We start from the raw sequence: 19988 nt of genomic DNA, 5'->3' as shown, positions 1-19988 counted from the left end.
TCCTAGACTCACAGAATCATGGTGATCTAGTCCCAGTCTGACCGTGAGTCTACTGTCCTGGACTCACAGCATTATAGTGATCTAGTTCCAGTCTGACCGTGAGTCTACTGTCCTGGACTCACAACATCATAGTGATCTAGTTCCCACCTAACCATGGGTCTACTGTCCTGGACTCACAGCATCATAGTGATCTAGTTCCATCTGACACATGAGTCTACTATCCTGTACTTACAGCATCATAGTGATCTAGTTCCCGCCCAACGGTGGATCTAATGTTCTGGACTCACAGCATCATAGTGATCTACTTCCAGCCTGACTGTGGGTCTACTTGTCCTCGACTCACAGCATAGGGCCCCAATCATACGACCGTATTTTTGTGCTGCATCTGATCCACATTTTTTGCAAAACGGATGTATAATTAATTTCAATGAGGCTGCAAAAAAATGCGGACAGCACACCATCTGTATCTGTATGTCTGTTCTGTAGCCTCGCAAAAAAGATAGAACATGTCCTATTCTTCTTCATTTTGAGGACAAGGATAGGCAGTGTTACAACGGACCCCCCCCCCCCCTCCAAAAAAAATGGACGTCATCCGTATTTTTTGCAGATCCGCATTTTGTGGATTGCAAAATACATACAGTTGGTTGCGTGAATGCAGCCTCAGGGTGATCTAGTTCCAGCCTGACTGTAGATCTACTGTCCTGGTCTCACACCATCATTTCAGGTTGTCACTGCGGGGGTCTTCTCAACCCCTCTCCATTAACCAGAGCTGCTGAGAACTTGGATGAAGGTCACATGTAAAGTTCCTATAGGTCTATATGTTTCACCCTCCAGAAAAAAAATACCCTACCGCACATGTGAACAGATTCCTATCAATGGCTACTTATCTGGAAACCCCTGACACAGTGCAATGTTCTCCAGAAACTACAACTCCCAGCATGCCTTGGCACTTTACGCTGGGGGTTGTAAGAGACCACTGCTTCATGGACTACAAGTCTCAGCAGGACAAAGCGCGGACGAGGCAAGAATGGGGCTCCAGCTGACCCTCAGCCCAGATCCCCGCCCCCTTCCCTCCTCCCCACGGGCCCGGCGGGAGCGCGCACGTCGGCGTGTCTCAGAGCGCGTCCCCGCACAGCCCATCGCGTGGTCTTCCTTGGCTTCCATATTGCGGCGATAGCCTCGGGATTCCGCCCGGTGATCGAGCGTCCGGTGTCCAGCGATCTCCTCCTCTTATCCTTACGTGATCCGTGCAGAGAGGGAAGCCCGGCTGGTCGGAGCGCTGATCCCCGCCCGGGTGGTGGTGGGCAAGGGAGATGGCGACTCAGGTAGAGGCTCCGCTTATGCCACCGCCGCCCCTGCAGCAGCAGCCACCACCGGACGCGGAGGAGAGACGGTCGGAGGGAGGCAAAGCAGAGCACGGGCAGGACGGCGATGATGGGCCGGGGCGCAAGGAGTTTGTGGAAGCTCCACCGCCCAAGGTGAACCCCTGGATCAAAGGCAATGGGGGCCCCGGGGGGCCGGTGAACGGACAGATCTCCGCAGGTGGGTGATCGCCTTGTGCTGGGGGGTGCACCGATCTCTGCACGGGCACGCTGATCGCGGCTGCAGGGTGCCATGTTCTGGACTTTACTTGTTTGCGGGCGGTGCTGCCAGGGGCTCTCCTGGGCCATGTGCTTGTCATGAGCGGCTTTTTTTTTTTTTTTTTTTTTGAAATGTAATTTTTTTGGGGGGTCATTATGTTTGACTTTGTATGAATTATTGAGGCGCTTATAAGGTCACCTGCTTGTCCCCCCCCCCCCAGGCTTGTGACACGGGAGATATGGGGGGCGGTGACTGGTCGAGGGGGAGGAGGTGGGGTGTCCATTACCCAGTCCACCCTTTGATGACACTGCAGTCTGGCCTGGGAGGTGGGTGGAGGATAGCTGGCTCCTTACCAGCACCCCCAGACCTTCGATGGGTCCCCATTCCAATGCGTGTGACGCCATGTGGGTGGAGTGTGAAACCGTGCTGCTGGCGGCGGAGGGGTTAATCGCAGGGGTCCGCTGTGGGACGTACCACTCGTGTGGGCCAAAAGAACGTTTTCTAATGGACCGTTCCATTCAAGAACGCCCAGAGTCCAACGTTCCATTTTGGAGCGTTCACGGTCCAACGTTCTTCAGGCCCCGCCCACCTCGGCTACCCAGCATTCCTCTGCAGACAGGCAACGTGGGTCGCTGTACCTAGGCCTGAGCGCCTGTCTGCACCGTGCACACGGGCCCTGCCGGAGAGAGCGCGACTGTCGCCGCGTGTGCTCGCCATGTGGGTGCGCCGGCGGCCGACTGCCTTGTAGGCGCCTCCGTCTCCTGACTAGGCCTTGGCGAGCCTCCCGTGCTTGGCTGGCACTCTGCACGCCTGCCCTGCGCTCATATAAATAGCTCGGGTACTCTTCCCAGGCTATAAGTGGCAGTGGGACTTGGTACAGCTCCCATGTGCAGCCAGACTGTACTTCAGGTGACAGGCCCTCAGCTTATGGTTAAATGTCATATTGTCATCATCCTCTGCTGGGTGGTCCTAGCAGTGCTGTGGGGTGTTAACGGGGGTTTCCAGCCTGCAGTTATGGATGACCGTGTACAGGACCCCCGCCAGTCAGCTGGTTATCAATATTAAAGTTGTGGAAAACCCTTTTAATATCAGATCGGTGGGGTTCTGACTCCAAGCACCTCACCGATCAAATGTAGGTCACGGCGGACAGAAGCAGAATGGGGGGGGATCAGCTGCCGACTTGGCCACTACAGAGTGGATGGAGCCTTCTGCTTCTGAGTCTGTCTACCGTTTCCAGCAGCTGATTGCCGGGGGTCAGGAGTGTCGTCGCCCAATCCCCCCTCCAAATCTCATATTGATAACCTATCCTGAAGTTCCTCTTACATGGGGTCCGCGATCTGCTACCAACAGTCCGCAACGCAAAAAAGTAGTGCAAGCGTTTTTTTTTTGTTTTTTTTTTTGCGGTGCTGAGGCACGGACAGAAAACCCATGGAAGCATTCTGTAGTGCTTCAGTGGGCTTCCGATCCGTGCCTCCGTTCCGCACCGCATCTCCTGGATTGCGGACCCGATTGCAGGGTGCACACAGTTGTTGCCCGCTTATTGCGGGACGGGCAACGGCTGTGTGCACGAGCCCTTACAAATAGTATTATGGCATTTGTGTGTAATGTTCTTTTCAGACGTGGCTGGGCAATATTGGCAACAGTCAGAAAATGCTTCCAGTTAATCCTAAATTGTGAAACAGGTTGGTTTCCCATAATAAGTCAAGCCTTGGCAGCTGAAGGCATCTGTGTTGGTCAGAGAAAATTGAAGTTCTAACATATGTAAATGAGTCTTTAGGAGCAATGGGGGCGTTGCCCTTTCATGTAGAGGCTCTGCTCTGTAATTGCCACCCCCCTCTCCACTTTGACCAAGTAGTGAAAATTTAATTGCAGAACCTCTAGGTGTAACGGCAACACCCCCCTTGCTACTAGATGCTCATTTGCATAGATTAAAACTTCATTTTTTTGGAGCAATGGGACCAACACAGATGTCTTCAGCTGCCAAGTGCACATGTAACAGGTCAGCCAGTGTCATAGGTACAAATCTTCTACAAAGGTTGCAAACCCTGAGATTGCAGCTTTTGAAACGTCATTTGCGTAATTTTCTTTTGCTGAAATGGCCGTTTTTATGTACCACACTTGCCACTTCTGAAAAGGGCAGAATTTCCATAGTTTACACCAGTTTTCAGACGCAAGAGATTGAAATCTATGCCAGAGTTGATCTCATTCTTGGCACGCAGACTGCTGAAGGATGTGCTTAGTTTATGACTAGGTGGGTGCCTCATTGTAAATAAGGGCCACTTCCGGTGGATGGGGGGGGATATCAAAACGGTTGTAGAAAATGTCAGTCTTGATCAGTAGTGGCCCCCATTGTTCTTAAAGTGTATCAACACTTTTGCATTAATCAATCTTAGGCTACATGCACACGAACGTTGTTTGTTTCCGTGTCCGTTCCGTTCTTTTTTTTTTGCTGATAGGATGCGGACCCATTCATTTCAATGGGTCCGCAAAAAATGCGGACAGCACATCGTGTGCTGTCCGCATCAGTATGTCCGTTCCGTAGCCCCGCAAAAAAAGGAACATGTTTTAGTCTTGTCCGTTTTAGGCATTGTTACAATGGATCCGCAAAAAAATGGATGGCATACGGATGTCATCGTTATTATTTTTTTGCGCATCCGCAATTTGCGGACTGCAAAACACATACGGTTGTGTGCATGTAGCCTTACAATGTGAGTATATGAGGAATTACACTATTTTTGTCCATTATATGACTTGTATGTGGCATTTTTAGCGTCTCCTGTCCACTGCCAACAGGTGGAAGAGGAGACTGCTTCCTAAGGGCTGATTGACATGAATGTGCTTGATCAAGGAAATGCGGTCCATGTGTCAACCACAGCTTTTCTGACCCCAACTGACTGAATCATAGTGATTTGATACTGTCAGTAACTTCCTATAATAAATTCCTATGATAGTCAGGAGAGCTAATGGAGGACATTATAGAGCAGTACTGACCCGTATGGATGTGAATAAAGCACTTAGGCTGACACAGAAGCTGCCTATTTAGTGCAGTCTCTTAGTATGTCATGTCTGTAATCTGATTTTTCCGTGAGCTTGTCCATCTGGAGATTGAACAGAAATTTCATAGTTCGTTTTGGACAGCTGATAACTGGAGAAAAATAAATTTGTTTAAGGTATATTACAAAGTTTCGTATAGTTAATTGAAGTATTCATTTATACAAAGTTGTAAAAAGTTCTTGATTATTTAAATTGTTTGAGATCTAAGGGTTTAAAATTGAGTAGGCAAACCTGTGACGCTGCTCCTTGTCTAAGTTGCCCTTACACATAAGAGAAAAGCTGCTCGACTGTCTGTTAAGAATTACACAAGAATGTTTGGGATGGCAATGGTGGACTATTGTTTTCCAAAAATGTGATGTCAGTTTTTTTTTTTGTTTTGTTTTTTTCCATCCGTTGTCAGCTCAAACTCGGTGTATAGCATGATCAGCAGGTCATTTGACACTGTAAGCCCACTGTTGTTTTTTTTTCCCCCTCCATGATCTGCCATTTTAGTCTGGCAGTAGCTGATTGATCGGGCTTTGATGCTGTGGCATCAATATCAATGAAACGTCACATTGACAGTCACGTTCTGGTGATGCAATATCACACCTATTTTTATTGTAATGTCTTATTTCTCCATTTTTAGAACAGTGTCCAGATCTTTTATTTCTGTAAAATTAAAGGGATTGTCCATTTAGGAGATCCACTTTTGCTAATGCAGCCTCTGGTTGATTGATTGGATTACTCAGGATCCAGCAGACGATAGCCCAAAACGTCCAGTAGTCAGGTGGACCCTTCACAACTCAGACAGTAAGAGCTTATGCACACAACCTCAATTGGTGTGGGAAACACCTATGTGTTGGCCACATCTGAACCAAGGATGTTTCTTTTGACCCAAACTAAGATCATCGTAGTGATTTATGATGCAGTCAGTTCAGGTATGGAAGACGCAGCTGACACGCAGGACGTGTTTCCTGATCCGAGCCAGAGCCTTAATGACTTGTGCTAACTACCTTAGTCATAATTCTGAATTTGACAAGTATGTGAATATTTGCTGTGGTAGACCTTTTTGCAATGAAGAGCAGCCATTTTGGTTGACAACTTTGAACTAGCTTCTTGGGTAGTCATTGAATTGTTTTTGATGGAATTTATGGATATCAACTCATTTCCTGTTAAAAAAAAAATGGCCACCCACTACTAAACCGACAAATGCCCATATCTCTAAGTAAATCAAATGTGTTAGACTCACTGCCAAAATGTAGGTAAGCGCTTTGGCAGAGCTCCATATGAAATGGCCAAGCAAGGAAGTGTTGCCTACAGCTATCCTCTTGGGAAGCGTTTGAGATGGGAGTTAGAACGGTTGCCAACATAACGCCGGAAGGATCGTGTCAGTCTATTATCCATAAGGAGCACCCACTGCAGAGAAGAACTCATCTGCCCAGAGTCTGAATTGTTGTAGTTCATACACAGCCATATTGTGCCTTCTTATGGCAAAATGATATAAGTAATGATTCTAGAAGATTTTTTTTCCTGGCAGACTCCTTCAGATGAAACCATTGCATACAACGGCTGCTGTAGGCCGCTAAATCATTGAGCCAAACGTGACCACAGCCTGCCATGGCTGGACAGCGCAGTCACTTGACATTACTTCATGTTAATGCTATGTGACTGCAGCCACCAATCCTTACTTAGGGTTTTTTAGGCAGATAAGTCAGAATCCTGAACAGCCGCCTTAAATTTCTCATTAATGGTTCCATTTATCTGTAGTGTACATTTTAGGGTAGGTTCATGTTTGAAAAATCACTAAAGTAAAGTGGCCTAAATGGGAGGAAACCCCAAACACTGTAGCGTGTTTATAACCGGGGAGCAATTCCTCCGCATGTGATCTGTTGCTAGCGGCAATCCCCAGCAAAAATGCATACAATGGAGGATGTCGGCAGTGGACCATATGTACCACAAAGGCATCCTACACAAGATGGAGTAGTGTGTGGATGAAAATATACAAATGCAATTGGTGATCTCACTATGGAGGTATGTGGGAGCTTGGCTGTAAGTTGTATCTTGGCACCTCTCAGGCCGTCTTCACACACCATAGGTAGTCTAGTGCAGTGGTCCCCAACCTTTTTTGCACCAAGGACCGGTTTCATGCAAGACGATTTTCCCAGGGACCGGTTGGGGGGAGGGGGTGGGCGGGACCGACTGATTCACGCGCATAACAAAACACAAATGTGCATATTAAAATATATAACACTATATAATGACTATATAAACTGACTATGGTCTCTGCTGCACTGTACCATATTTTTCGCCCTATAAGACGCACCTAGGTTTTAGAGGAGAACAATAAGAAAAAAATATTTTTCATTACACCTCAGGTCAGACCAGCAATCAGACCCCCAATGTTAATCAGACCTCAGATTAGACCCCCAATGGCTCAGATCAACCACCAAACCTTTAGCCATCTATCAGCCCCCAATGTCAGCCATAAGCCCCCCATTAGCCCCTCATGTCATCCATAAGCCCCCCATTAGCCCCTCATGTCGGCCATAAGCCCCCCATTAGCCCCTCATGTCGGCCATAAGCCCCCCATTAGCCCCTCATGTCGGCCATAAGCCCCCCATTAGCCCCTCATGTCGGCCATAAGCCCCCCATTAGCCCCTCATGTCGGCCATAAGCCCCCCATTAGCCCCTCATGTCGGCCATAAGCCCCCATTAGCCCTTCATGTCAGCCATAAGCCCCCCATTAGCCCTTCATGTCAGCCATAAGCCCCCCATTAGCCCTTCATGTCAGCCATAAGCCCCCCATTAGCCCTTCATGTCAGCCATAAGCCCCCCATTAGCCCTTCATGTCAGCCATAAGCCCCCCATTAGCCCTTCATGTCAGCCATAAGCCCCCCATTAGCCCTTCATGTCAGCCATAAGCCCCCCCCATTAGCCCTTCATGTCAGCCATAAGCCCCCCATTAGCCCTTCATGTCAGCCATAAGCCCCCCATTAGCCCTTCATGTCAGCCATAAGCCCCCCCCCATTAGCCCTTCATGTCAGCCATAAGCCCCCCCCATTAGCCCTTCATGTCAGCCATAAGCCCCCCCCATTAGCCCTTCATGTCAGCCATAAGCCCCCCCCATTAGCCCTTCATGTCAGCCATAAGCCCCCCCATTAGCCCTTCATGTCAGCCATAAGCCCCACCTATTAGCCCCACATGTCAGCCATAAGCCCCCCCCCCCATTAGCTCCACATGTCAGCCATAAGCTTCCCCCCATGTCAGCCAGCCCATAAGCCCCCCATGTCAGCCAGCCCATAAGCCCCCCATGTCAGCCAGCCCATAAGCCCCCCATGTCAGCCATCAGTGCAAATAAAATAAAAAAACACTTACCTCTCCTGCTCCTGGTCACCATCGCGATCCTCTTCATTCTGCTGTGCGCAGCCATGCATAGCCGAGCCGAGGACCAGGAAGCGGTGAGTACAGATCCTTCACCGCTCCCTGGTCCTTCTGTACTAATGAAGCGCTTCCATAATACAGAGTTAAAGACTGCCCTGATCGCCGCGGCCCGGCTAACAATCCTCCACGGCCTGGTCCTGGGCCGCGGCCCGGTGGTTGGGGACCGCTGGTCTAGTGGTAGAACATACCGAGATACCTTGACGGTGGTGCAAAGGGGCTCTGATGTGTTCCTGACTGGAATACATTGGCTAAAGTCTCAATTTTTACCTCAGCCTGAGGGATTAGCCAGTATTGTCAGTTGCATATCATTGTGGTGCACCTTTTGCAGTGATTTAGGTTCACGTTTGGGTTAAGCGCAATGGTTCTTGTCCAGCTGAGACGGAAACCAGCTGGATTACCGCCGGATCCTATTATAGTCAATGGGATCTGACGGTGAACGGCAGTATCCGTCTAGGCCGCTCACAAGTGTGAACCTACTCTAACTTGTAATCTTCAGAGTCTCAGTTTTTTTTTACTAGAATTCTGCCAGAAATAGACATTCCCATTTGTTAGCAACCTCCTAGACAATGGATGTGAGGCCATAACGAGTGCCGAATGATGAAACAAGTCCGTTGATGCTTGTTCAAAGAGCCTTCACCCCAACCGGCAGCACATTCCCAGTTGTCCCAAGCAGTGCTGCCAACGGGCCAGATTTTTCACTGGACAGTACGGTGTAATAGACTGCCCTATTCTGTCCGTTGAAGAAAAACTGGAATAAAAGTCAGGTAAAGAGTCCAAAGACTGCCTCGTTCAAGACTATGTACATATCGTGGCATAATTTTGACTGACTCTGGGGTATTCCAACCTATACCTCTGTAGGAAATCCCGGTGGGGTGTCATAATTCTATGTGAACCCAGCCTAAATCATTGTTCCTGGGCCGCAGAGCGCTGTCTAGACCGCATGATCTGCTTCCTAGGAGCAATGACTTTGGGGTACATATCTCGGGATCATTTCATTCAAAGAACGAGCATTTCGATCCTTCGAGTGATATGCTCCTCCTTTACACAGGCGGATTCTTGAGAGCGTTTATAGGAATGCTCTTTCCAGATAATCGGGCCATGTAAATTCGGCTTTTATAAAGTGCCCACACCCCCTGCGGAGTGTGTATGTGGGGAGTTCAGAGACATAACGGGACAACTTTACAGAAACTAGTGCTGACAGGACATACGTGAACAATAAAGCTACCCTCATTCAGTGCGCTTCACCTCCTCATACAGCTGATCGTCGGGTTTCGGACCCCAGCCGATCTGATATTGATGACTTATCCTGAGGACAGGTCATCAATATTAAAAGCCTGGGCAAGGAAGTATAACACATGGAGTGACTTCAATAAGTCATAACTAGAGATAAGCGATTTTTCCACTTATGAAATTCGTTCACACTTCGTTTGGTGAAAGGTGAATTGAGTTACGGATTCCGTTACCACGGGCCATAGTGCAATTCTATGACTGAATGCCTCTGAAGGCATTCCGTCATAGAATTGCATTACGGTCCGTGGTAACGGAATCCATAACTCAATTCACCTTTCACCACCAAACGAAGTGTGAACGAATTTCAAAATATTAAATTCGTTCATCTCTAGTCATAACCAGAAAACCATTAATCTGTTTTACATAGACTGTTAATATGTGATGAAAAAAACTTAAAGGGAACCTGTCACCAGTTTTATGGTGTCCTAACTAAGGGCAACATAAATAAGTGACTGATTCTCTTAGCACAATGCTGGCTCACTTTCTTTAATTGACCCAGTCAATCTGCCAACATCTTGTATTGAAAAGCTCCAGCTGATAATGATGAGTCCTGAATATTCATGAGCTCCTGACTCTCCCCGCCTACCTGCTGCTGATTTACAGTTTTTTCCATATGAATCAGCAGCAGGTGGGCAGGGGAGTGGCTATATCTCTGAATTAAATATACGCTGGACTCAATGACATCACGCTGGACTCGAATCAGCTCATTAGCATGTGGCATCTTTGTGTATATTATGAGGTAACCATCTGTCACACCAGTAAGTGAATACACCGAAGGCACTTTTTAGTAGTTAATGATTGTATATAATTAGATTATAATGAAATATCCACATGACAAGTTCCCTTTAAAGAAAAGAATAAAAAAAACTCCTGGGGGGGGGGGGGGACGTGATTTCATTAGGGTGTGTATCGCTGCATCTAATGTGATTTAATACATTAGTTTATGAGAAGTTTATTATATTTCAACACTTTACTACCATTTGCTGGTCCACATTGGAATATACTTGCTATAGGCTGGGGCCTGTACAAGGCTACCAGGCCTATCGCCTCCAAGGTACGGCTTTTCCAATCTCACCATCTTCAATGCTGTGGCCACGATTGGCCATGACATCTGCGGGTTTGCAATAACGCGGATCACAGACATTTTTAACCCAGGTGCCCTCTGTGTAAAACAGCAGGCACCCAGCAGCTATGGTGCCCACTCCTCTGATCTTTAAAGGGAACCTGTCATCAACTTTATGCTGTCCATACTAACGGCAGCATAAAGTAAAGACAGGTAAGTTGATATCAGCCGTCTGTCATTTAAAAGTTATAAGTAAGTGGTTGCCGAGAACCAACATCACAATCATTGCAGCACAGGGCTGGAAAAAAGTCACAGCCACCTGAGAAGAGTCCTGGTTATTCATGAATTCCTGCCCACCTGCTGATGACTGACAGTCTTCTACCTAGTTTTCTCCCTTTCTCTCTAGGAGAGAACTGCCAATCATCAGCAGATGGGTGAGAGCAGGAGATTCTGAATTTGAACTCTTTTCCAGGCCTGTGCTGCAATAGTTATGATGCTGGTTCTTGGAAACCACTTACCTTTAGCTCCTCAGTGACACACCGCTGACATCAGCATTTCTGTCACTAATTTATACTGCCCTCAGTGAGGTCAGCATGAAGTTAATGACAGGTTCCCTTTAAAGAGCCATGTACAGCACATCTCGTCAAGGGGTTAAGTTGTACTCCTTTTACAGTTGGATGCATACCCACAACAAGCTAATGCTCTATATTTGCCACTAAAAGTGCCCATAAGATAAGCTGGCTGGACCGCTGATGAACTTCTGTGTATGTTCTTCTTCTAAAGGTCCTTTTATGCAGGCCAACAGTTGATCGTATGAATGCTTGTTCTTGAGGAAACGCTTATTCATCAGGTGAAAGCACCGTTGATGTGGACACCAAAATTGTTTCTGGACAGAAGATTGTCCCCGAAACGAAGAGTGGCTGGTCTGGCATGAGCACAGCCTCTCCATTTCTGTGGAAGTTCTACAGACAGATGAGCGCTGTACTTGGCTAATCCCAGAACTCCCATAGAAATGATTGTGGAGGGGGGCACTCCACAGGGTATAGGGTCCCTGTTCTTGTGATCTTTGGGGGTACCAGCAGTAGGACCTCCACCAATCTAATAGTTATCCCCTATCCTGTGGATGTGGAATAACTTCCCATAAACGGAATACCCCTTTACCTCTCTCAAAGGCAGAATGGGGGAAATCCGGATTGGGCATGTTCATAGTTGAGTCATAGCAAACGGCTGGGTCCTTTAACTCTAAGTGGAACCTTGGGTGCACACCCCTCTGTTCAGTGTGGGACCAAAATTTATTTATTTTTTTCCCTTTAGGCAGGAAAGGGGCATTAAAAGGACATGCATGAAATATATCTGTTACAATTAGTTCTTTTCAATTGGTATTTTCACACAAGATTGTGTTTCGTTAAGTATAGCCTAGAAATTTGAAGCAAGCCCCATAATTGTTCTCACTCATGGATCCAGCTATTCTATTAATCGTGGCCTTCTACAGCCAGGATATAGTTTACAGTGTTTATGGCCAGTTTATAGGGCAGAGGATATCTGTATCTCTTTAAAGAGTTTGCGCACTTTGGAGTAAATGCACCAAAAGTAATCTCTTGATTGAAAGGTTGTCCTGCCAGGGCAAACTTGAGGGTCACTGAGTTTTCAAAAAACTTATGTCATAGAGACATAGCAAAGCTTTTGATTGTAGGGGGTCTGAGAGCGAAGACCCCCACCAGTCGCTAGAATGAGAAGAGAGAAGCACCCATCTCAATTCCATCCTCTGCAGAGAGAACGTGTTGTACGAGCTCCCCTCTAATCGTTCTAGGGTTCAGTGGGGGTCTTCACACTCAGATCCCCAACAATCAAAACTTTTGATATGTCTCAATGACCTGTCCGGGGTATGTTAATATTGAAATACCATAATAGGCCTTTTTAGTGTGAGAACTACATGCACCATTACTGGGCCATACCCTAACGTCCTAGACAACCCCCACAGAAATACACCTGGTTCCTTCCCTGGATCTACCTACACTAACTGTTAAGTTGTCCGATTAATATGAAAACGAAAATCGGACATCATATAGTACATAATCTCTTTAGCTAGAACCAGCCTTGTACTTGATATGGATCCAGAGCTCCCCCTTTCATTCTAGTTGCACTGGATGATTTTCTTCAAGCTGGCAGTGCAGAGGACGTATCCTTTCTCGGGAAAGAGTCCCTTCTGCTGCAGTTCAGCGGGTGTGTCCTTTCAGCTGAAGCTCACTCCCTGTAACTGTCACAGTGAATGCAGTTGGAAGCAACTGAAGTATGGACCTGTGCCTGGTAAAAAATAAAGGACATGGCACTGCAGCCCTTTCAGTCCGTTAAGAGTAGAATGCCCATGGATCTTATATTAAAGGGGTTCTCCAAGTTTTTGTAAAAAGGGGGTAGTAAAAAAAAGAGAACCATACTTAAATTTAAAATGTCCATATGTCCTGTGACAATTCACCTATCCATGCTGTTTCTATATGGATGACATCACTTTCATCTGTCCTGTGACTGCTGCAGCTTGCTGTGTTCACATGTACCATAAATGGCTGCAGGCCCACAGGGAAGCAGAACAGCGGCGCTGGGCATTTTAAAGGTAGGTACATGTTTTTTCTTTCCTCCGTGAAATTTTTCCAAAGTCTTGGAGAACCTCTTTAATGAGCAATCCTAAAGACATAAGTCCTGTATTACCCCTTTAATTTTCTTAGTGATTCGCCTTGGATCACCATATTGTTTTCAGGTCTACGCTTCCTGAGAGAGTAGAAATTTCACCCGATAGTTGATTAGTCAAATGAGTTCATTCCAGTAGATTGTGGCCAGCTTTAGACTTTTTCTCCAAAGCTAGCATTCTGCCTGATTTTTCAAAGCAGTGCATGAGAAAATAAAAAATATGGAAAAACAACTCAAGTATTGACATACTGGGGCAGGTTGTGTGCATTTTCAGAGTGTTGGTATTACATCCTGACAGGTGCTTCACATAGAGGCAACCACGATTATGCGTTTTGTTCAGTTAATCACTTAATCTCTTCCATTCCAGCTAAATACATCTGCTGTATAACCAGGGCGAGGGTCAGATCAGATGCTGCCGGCATATGTTGGTTTTTGCCTTCATATTCAGGGAAATAACATGTTTCGGGTGTCCTCTTATATTTGTTGCAAGATATGAAATCCATGTGGTATCTCTTGATTAGTCCTTCGGAGTGTGTGAAAGTGGTGTTCTGCGCCATAAATGTCTTTCGAGTGTCAGTTCCCTTCACATAGCTGAGAAGGAGGCCATAGTGCTTCTAGTGTGGACAGAAGATTCACCTGGACTAGGAGAACATTGAGTCTGGTGTTCCAGAACAATCCATTATATGTACTTCTATTTTGGGACAGAAAAATGTCCTTGAGACAATCGTAAGCCTTTTGCAGTCCACAGACCATGGCTCTGCAAAAATACAGATGCATCTGTATGTCTGTTCCGCAAAGGATAGAACATGACCTATACTTGTCACAATTCAGATCCATGAATGTAGCATGCATAAGGACCGCATCCGTATTTTGCAGATGTGTGGTTGCAGACCACCAAATGTTTACGATCGTGTGCATGAGACCTTAAAGGAGTTGTGCAGGCTGTATATATGGATGACCTATCCTCAGGATAGTTCCTCAGTATCTGATCTGCGGGGTTCCAACACCCAGCATTCCTGCTGATTAGCTGCTTCCTCTAAATATGGGCTCATGCACACAACCATGGTTTTGGTCCACATCCGATCAGGTTATCTTTTCCTGGGCAGGTTAATCCTTTCTTGATCTTCATTTGTATTTTGGACAATGTCATCTGAAGATGATGGTGGAACCATGTGGGAACTCAACCTACTGTGTTACAGTTTGTGTAGAGACCATTTTATGTAGAAAAGATCAAGCATTTTGCAATCCAGTGGTTAGGACTGTAGGGCTGTCCCCGTTTAGGTCCTTTCTACAACATGTCCTGGAGATCCGCTCTCCCATATCTTCAAGAAGAAGGGACACAGTCTTACTGTACATTCAGTTCTACCAGTGTCAAACTTGGCAGGAATGCATTCCATTTGACAGCGGGGAAGGAAACACCTTGTCAATTTATTTATAAATTTATAGTAGGAAAAAGAGGAATGGCAAAATGTACAGGACAGTGGCTGTGCTTGGTATTGCAGCTCAGCCCAAATCATTTGGATGGGACTGAGCTGTGCCTAGGCCATGTCATGAATGTGACCTCATTAGCCTAGGAAGAGGCCAGAGTACCACGGCCTCTTCACGTAGCTGATCAGTTGGGGTCCGAGGATAAGCCATCAATATCAAAATCTCAGAAACCCCTTTAAAGTGAATGTCATTTGAAAATGACCTATTTACATTTCAATTTAGTGTTAAAAGTATTTTAAAATCACAATCTCAATTTCAATATCACAATCTGTATTTAAAGGGACTCTGTCACCACTTTCTAACCCCCCCTTTTAAAAGTATTGTTATCTCCATGGCGCCCCTGTGATTACAAAGGTGTTGTTAGAAGATAAATTCGCCGTCTCCTTTTGATAAAAAGAGCTTTTATCTAACCTGTCAATCTTCTTGATAAGGTGCCCAGGGCGTTTCTGTTGGTCTCAAGCTGCCGCCCGCCGCTGTTGGTGCCCAGCTCCTCCCCTGATGCTTTCAGCGCCGCCTGAATATAATGAAATACGCCTCCGGCTCTCGCTCAGTGCCCCCTCCTTTTAAAAGATCCCGCGCGTGCGCACAGGCCTGTGCCTGATGCGCCCGTGCGGACATTTACAATCAGCCTCATTGAGCGAAGTGCGCATGCGCGCACTTCGCTCAACCTCCTCATCAGACGAGCACTGCAGTTCCGGAACGGAACGTTTTTTGGCCAGAGAAAATACCGCAGCATGCTGCGCTTTTTGCTCCGGCCAAAAATCCGGAACACTTGCCGCAAGGCCGGATCCGGAATTAATGCCCATTGAAAGGCATTGATCCGGATCCGGCCTTAAGCTAAACGTCGTTTCGGCGCATTGCCGGAGCCGACATTTAGCTTTTTCAGAGTGGTTACCATGGCTGCCAAGACGCTAAAGTCCTGGCAGCCATGGTAAAGTGTAGCGGGGAGCGGGGGAGCAGCATACTTACCGTCCGTGCGGCTCCCGGGCGCTCCAGAGTGACGTCAGGGCGCCCCAAGCGCATGGATCATGTGATCACATGGATCACGTCATCCATGCGCATGGGGCGCTCTGACGTCACTCTGGAGCGCCCCGGGAGCCGCACGGACTGTAAGTATACCGCTCCCCGCTCCTACTATGGCAACCAGGACTTTAATAGCGTCCTGGGTGCCATAGTAACACTGAACGCATTTGGAAGACGGTTCCGTCTTCAAATGCTTTCAGTACACTTGCGTTTTTCCGGATCCGGCGTGTAATTCCGGCAAGTGGAGTACACGCCGGATCCGGACAACGCAAGTGTGAAAGAGGCCTAAGGGACACTTCAAAGTCAGTTTTTTTTCATACAAATTCACTTAATGGCCATCTTCTGGTTACTGATGACAAATGTGTTTGTTAGATTATACGGCAATTATTAATATGGCCTTTGATGAAATTCTGCACCATTTTTTACTTCATGAGGTATGCCCCTTGTTTACAAGGTCTTATGTAATGTCCAGAGAACTTTTACATAAAATGGCTGCTGATAGAGGGTCATGTGACCAGGCAAATCACCTCCATATCAAACACACTGCACCTGTCATATGTACTTGTACTGTTGGGAGTTTAGTGTATTTGAATGGAGGAGACATCACATGGAGATGATTTGGTCACATGACCCTCTATCAGCAGCCATTTTATGGACAGGACCTCTGTGTGGACAGCACAAATGGCCGGACAAACAAGGGGCATACCTTATGAAATATCAGCATTTTAACAAAGGCTATATTAGTAAGTGCCGTAAAGTCATCTCACAAACAGTGGTCAACCCCTTTAATAAAATATATATGAAAAACTATCCTTGTCATTCCCCTACACATTACAATTTTTTTTAAACAATAGGTCCTTTTTTTTTTGATGACTTATTCCCTTTAAAGGGAACCTGACAGTTTGAAAATGCAGTGCAGTCTGCAGGCAGCATGATATAGAGCAGGAGGAGCTGAGCAGATTGATAAATAGATTGGTGGGAAAAGATTCAGAATAAGGGCTCGTTCACACAAGTGTGAAGCCCTTGCTGTGGACCGCAAATTGCAGCCTGCAATGCCGCAGGCACATGGGGATCGCAGACCAATTCACTTGAATGGGTTCGCGGTCCTTCCGTTCCGCAAAAAGATGAACTTGCTCTATTTTTTTGCGGTGAGGAAGCACAGAACGGAACCCCAGAAAGCACTCCGTAGTGTTGAGCTCCGGATTTGTGGACACATTGAAATGAATGGGTCCACATCCGTGATGTGGAATGGCCACGGAACGGTGCCAGTGTATTGCGGATCCGGCATCAACGAGCCCTAACTTGTATTTCATTCATTTAAATTTCTGCTCATTCTTGGCTTTGAAGTCATGGACCTCTCCTCGATTAAATCTTTTCTCATAAACTGTCTATTAGAACTCATGCACACGACCATATGTATTTTGCGGTCCGCAAAAAATACAGATGACATCCGTGTGCATTCTGTATTTTGAGTAACGGAACAGCTGGCCCCTAATAGAACAGTACTGTCTATATCCGTAATGCGGGCAATAATGGGCCATGTATTTTTTTTTCCGGAACAGACATATGGAAACAGAATGCACATGGAGTAACTTCATTATTTTTTTTTTTGTGGGCCAATTGAGATGAATGGTTCCGCATACGGTCTGCCAAAAAAACGTAACAGACACAGAAAGAAAATAGGTTGGTGTGCATGAGTCCTTAATGTGCTCAGCGCCTCCTGCTCCGACACCATGTGCAGCGTGATGGGTTCCCTTCAAGCACACATTCAGTCTTGCCCAAGGCGTGTTTAGATGGGGCGTTAACAGCCCTTGTGTATGCAGCACATGCCCTGTATGTTGAGTGTCCCTATGGGTAAAAATACAGACCTTTAATTGCCATATGGTGCTCCCATAGAAGCAGTACTTTTAGGCCATAATTCTTTCCTAATGTGAAAGTCATTAATATGTCGATAGAAATCTGGTGGTTTGCATGGTCACCATTTTGTCGTATGTAGCTGCAGGCTCATCATCTGTTGGTCTTAAAGGGAGAGCATCACTAATATTTTGCCTTGAATTTTCTCCACTACAACACCTGTCCAGTTTGTGTGGTTTTTGCAGTTGCGGGACTGTAGGTACTGTATTCATGATTGCCTGATTTTTATTAAATATCTTTTTTTTTTAACCCTTTTCTTTGACCTTCAGGACCAAAGCCCTGTACTTGCACAGTACATCTGCTAACAAAATGCACCACCCAGCTCTGGTCTACTTCACTCAACAGTGGAGAAGACTAACTTAGTTTGTATAGGCACCTTGGCAACTCGCTGGCGACTGACTCCTATGTTTGTTTTTTGATCCCTATGACACCTTGTGGCTTTGAATCCTGAAGTTTGTAGTAACGGCGGTGCTGTTTGTGTGCGCTCTATGGCCTCTATATAGCACCTGTCAGCACTATATGAACCAGGTACTGTGCCAATAGATTTTGGTGTACAGGCCTGGCAGTGCATGTGGTGGATTTCCTCCGATTAGAGGTTTGGGTGGGGGTTGCTAGTATTTGCTTATCCTCTGCTAGATGTGGAGGAGGGGAGACCTGTTTATCCAGCCCCACCCATTCCCTTGAAGACATTAATTGAAGAAAAGAGTCCCAGTGGTGGTTGACCTGGGGCACGTTCTCTAGAACCAGTTCTCGTTAAGTGCTATGGCCTGTGGTTAGGTTCACATGGAGTTTTTGGAGAAGGTTTTGAGGCAGATTTTCCTTCAGGTTTTTCAGCCAAAGCCAGACGTGGGTTTGGTAGGAATGGGAAATATGAAGGAAGGACTTCTCCTTCCTGCTGGATCCACTTTTGGCTTAGACCTGCATAAAAATCTGCCTCTCTCCTCCAAAAAACTTCTTGTGAATCTACCCTAGAGGTACATTTAAATGACGGTATATCTTTTTCTATCTGCAAAATAGGGATGATGAGTTTTTTTTTTTCCATCATCTGTTTCCGCATCCATATGTGCGTTCTGAAAAAAGATAGAACATGTCCTATACTTGCTGGCAAAATGCCAGCAAGTGAATGGGTGTGCCAAACGGATGTTTAATGGATCACAAAATCCATATGGTCTTGTCAATGTACCCTTAGGCAGACCATACACTGCAGGCAGCTGTTCCCCTTGTCTAACCCCGCACTTGGTGTGAATAACGAGAGGGGAGTAAGGTGCTGGGAGACGCCTCTGGCCAATGGCTTATCTCCCCTGAAAACCAATGGAGCAGGTATGCTGACATTCAACAGCTACAGCCTTCCCACCACCAATATCTCCTGTTACGTGGAGAAGTCTAGACCTCCCCATACACACTAGAACGGTGGCTGGTTCTGAAAAAAAAAAGTAAAATATTTTGGCCGACACCATAATATGTAAGGAATCAAGTATGGTGATTTGGCAAAACCTCTTAAAGGGATTCTGTCACCTCTATCTGTAAAGAATAAATCAAGGCAACTGGACGTACTGTAGATTTCTTGATTTATTCTTTACAGATATACCATGACCTGGATAAATGAGAACCTTCACAGACATTCTGTCACCTCGTTTTCGGTTATAGAGATGCGGACATGCACGGCTAGATCGCCGCTAGCATGTCCGCAATATACCGGTCCTATAGGGCTGTGTGCTTTTGTTTAAAAAAAGAATTTAGAGATATGTAAATGAGTCTTGTAAGGTGCCCAAGGGGCTGTACGAACCTTCCTGGTGCCCTGCCCACGCCCCCCTGTGAAGGAGCCCAGCACCGCCTATGTCCTCCGAATCTCCTCCTTTCGTCAGTTAGATTGCCGTAATCTTGCGATGCGCAGTGCCGGTATAGTGTTCCTTCCCTTGCTAGCCTCAGGGAAGGAACTGCGCATCGCGAGATTACGGCAATCTAACTGTGTCGAAAAGAGGAGATTCGGAGGACATAGGCGGTGCTGGGCTCCTTCACAGGGGGGCGTGGCTGGGCACCAGGAAGGTTCGTACAGCCCCTTGGGCACCTTACAAGACTCATTTACATATCTCTAAAATCATTTTTTAAACAAAATAAAAGCACACAGCCCTATAGGACTGGTATATTGCGGACATGCTAGCGGTGATCTAGCCGTGCTTGTCCGCATCTCTGAAACCTAAAACCAGGTGACAGAATCCCTTTAAGACCTCCATACATGTTAACTATTGTCTGCCAAACTCAGTCTATGCCCTCCCTAAAGATATCATCTTTTACTAGGTAAGTCTTTGTCAGAAGTGTCTGCCAGCGCCTTTATCCTCACATAAATCAAGTCTGTATGTAATTGAGGTAGCTGGGCGCTATAGCTATCAGCAGGTAACTGCTGAAGGTGTATGGGTGCCTTTTTAGAGCTGTATCCAAGAACAATGGTTTAAAGGGGTTGTCTCGCTTCAGA

The 19988-nt window shown here is 46.4% G+C and overlaps 1 protein-coding gene across 1 annotated transcript in view; it reads left to right on the top strand.

Annotated features, from left to right (window-relative positions):
- The first annotated feature begins 1122 nt into the window (after positions 1-1122).
- The window catches only part of LARP1 (La ribonucleoprotein 1, translational regulator), a 69452-nt gene continuing 50586 nt past the window's right edge, over positions 1123-19988 (top strand). Inside the window, exon 1 of the mRNA XM_040440119.1 lies at positions 1123-1542. Coding sequence (XP_040296053.1) covers positions 1314-1542 — 229 coding nt within the window. The 5' untranslated portion in view covers positions 1123-1313. The remainder of the gene's footprint in view (positions 1543-19988) is intronic.

Source organism: Bufo bufo, chromosome 1 (assembly GCF_905171765.1).
Source record: "Bufo bufo chromosome 1, aBufBuf1.1, whole genome shotgun sequence".
Taxonomy (NCBI): Eukaryota; Metazoa; Chordata; class Amphibia; order Anura; family Bufonidae; genus Bufo; species Bufo bufo.
Note: the sequence above shows the minus strand (reverse complement) of the source record. Positions and strands in the feature narration are given on the sequence as shown.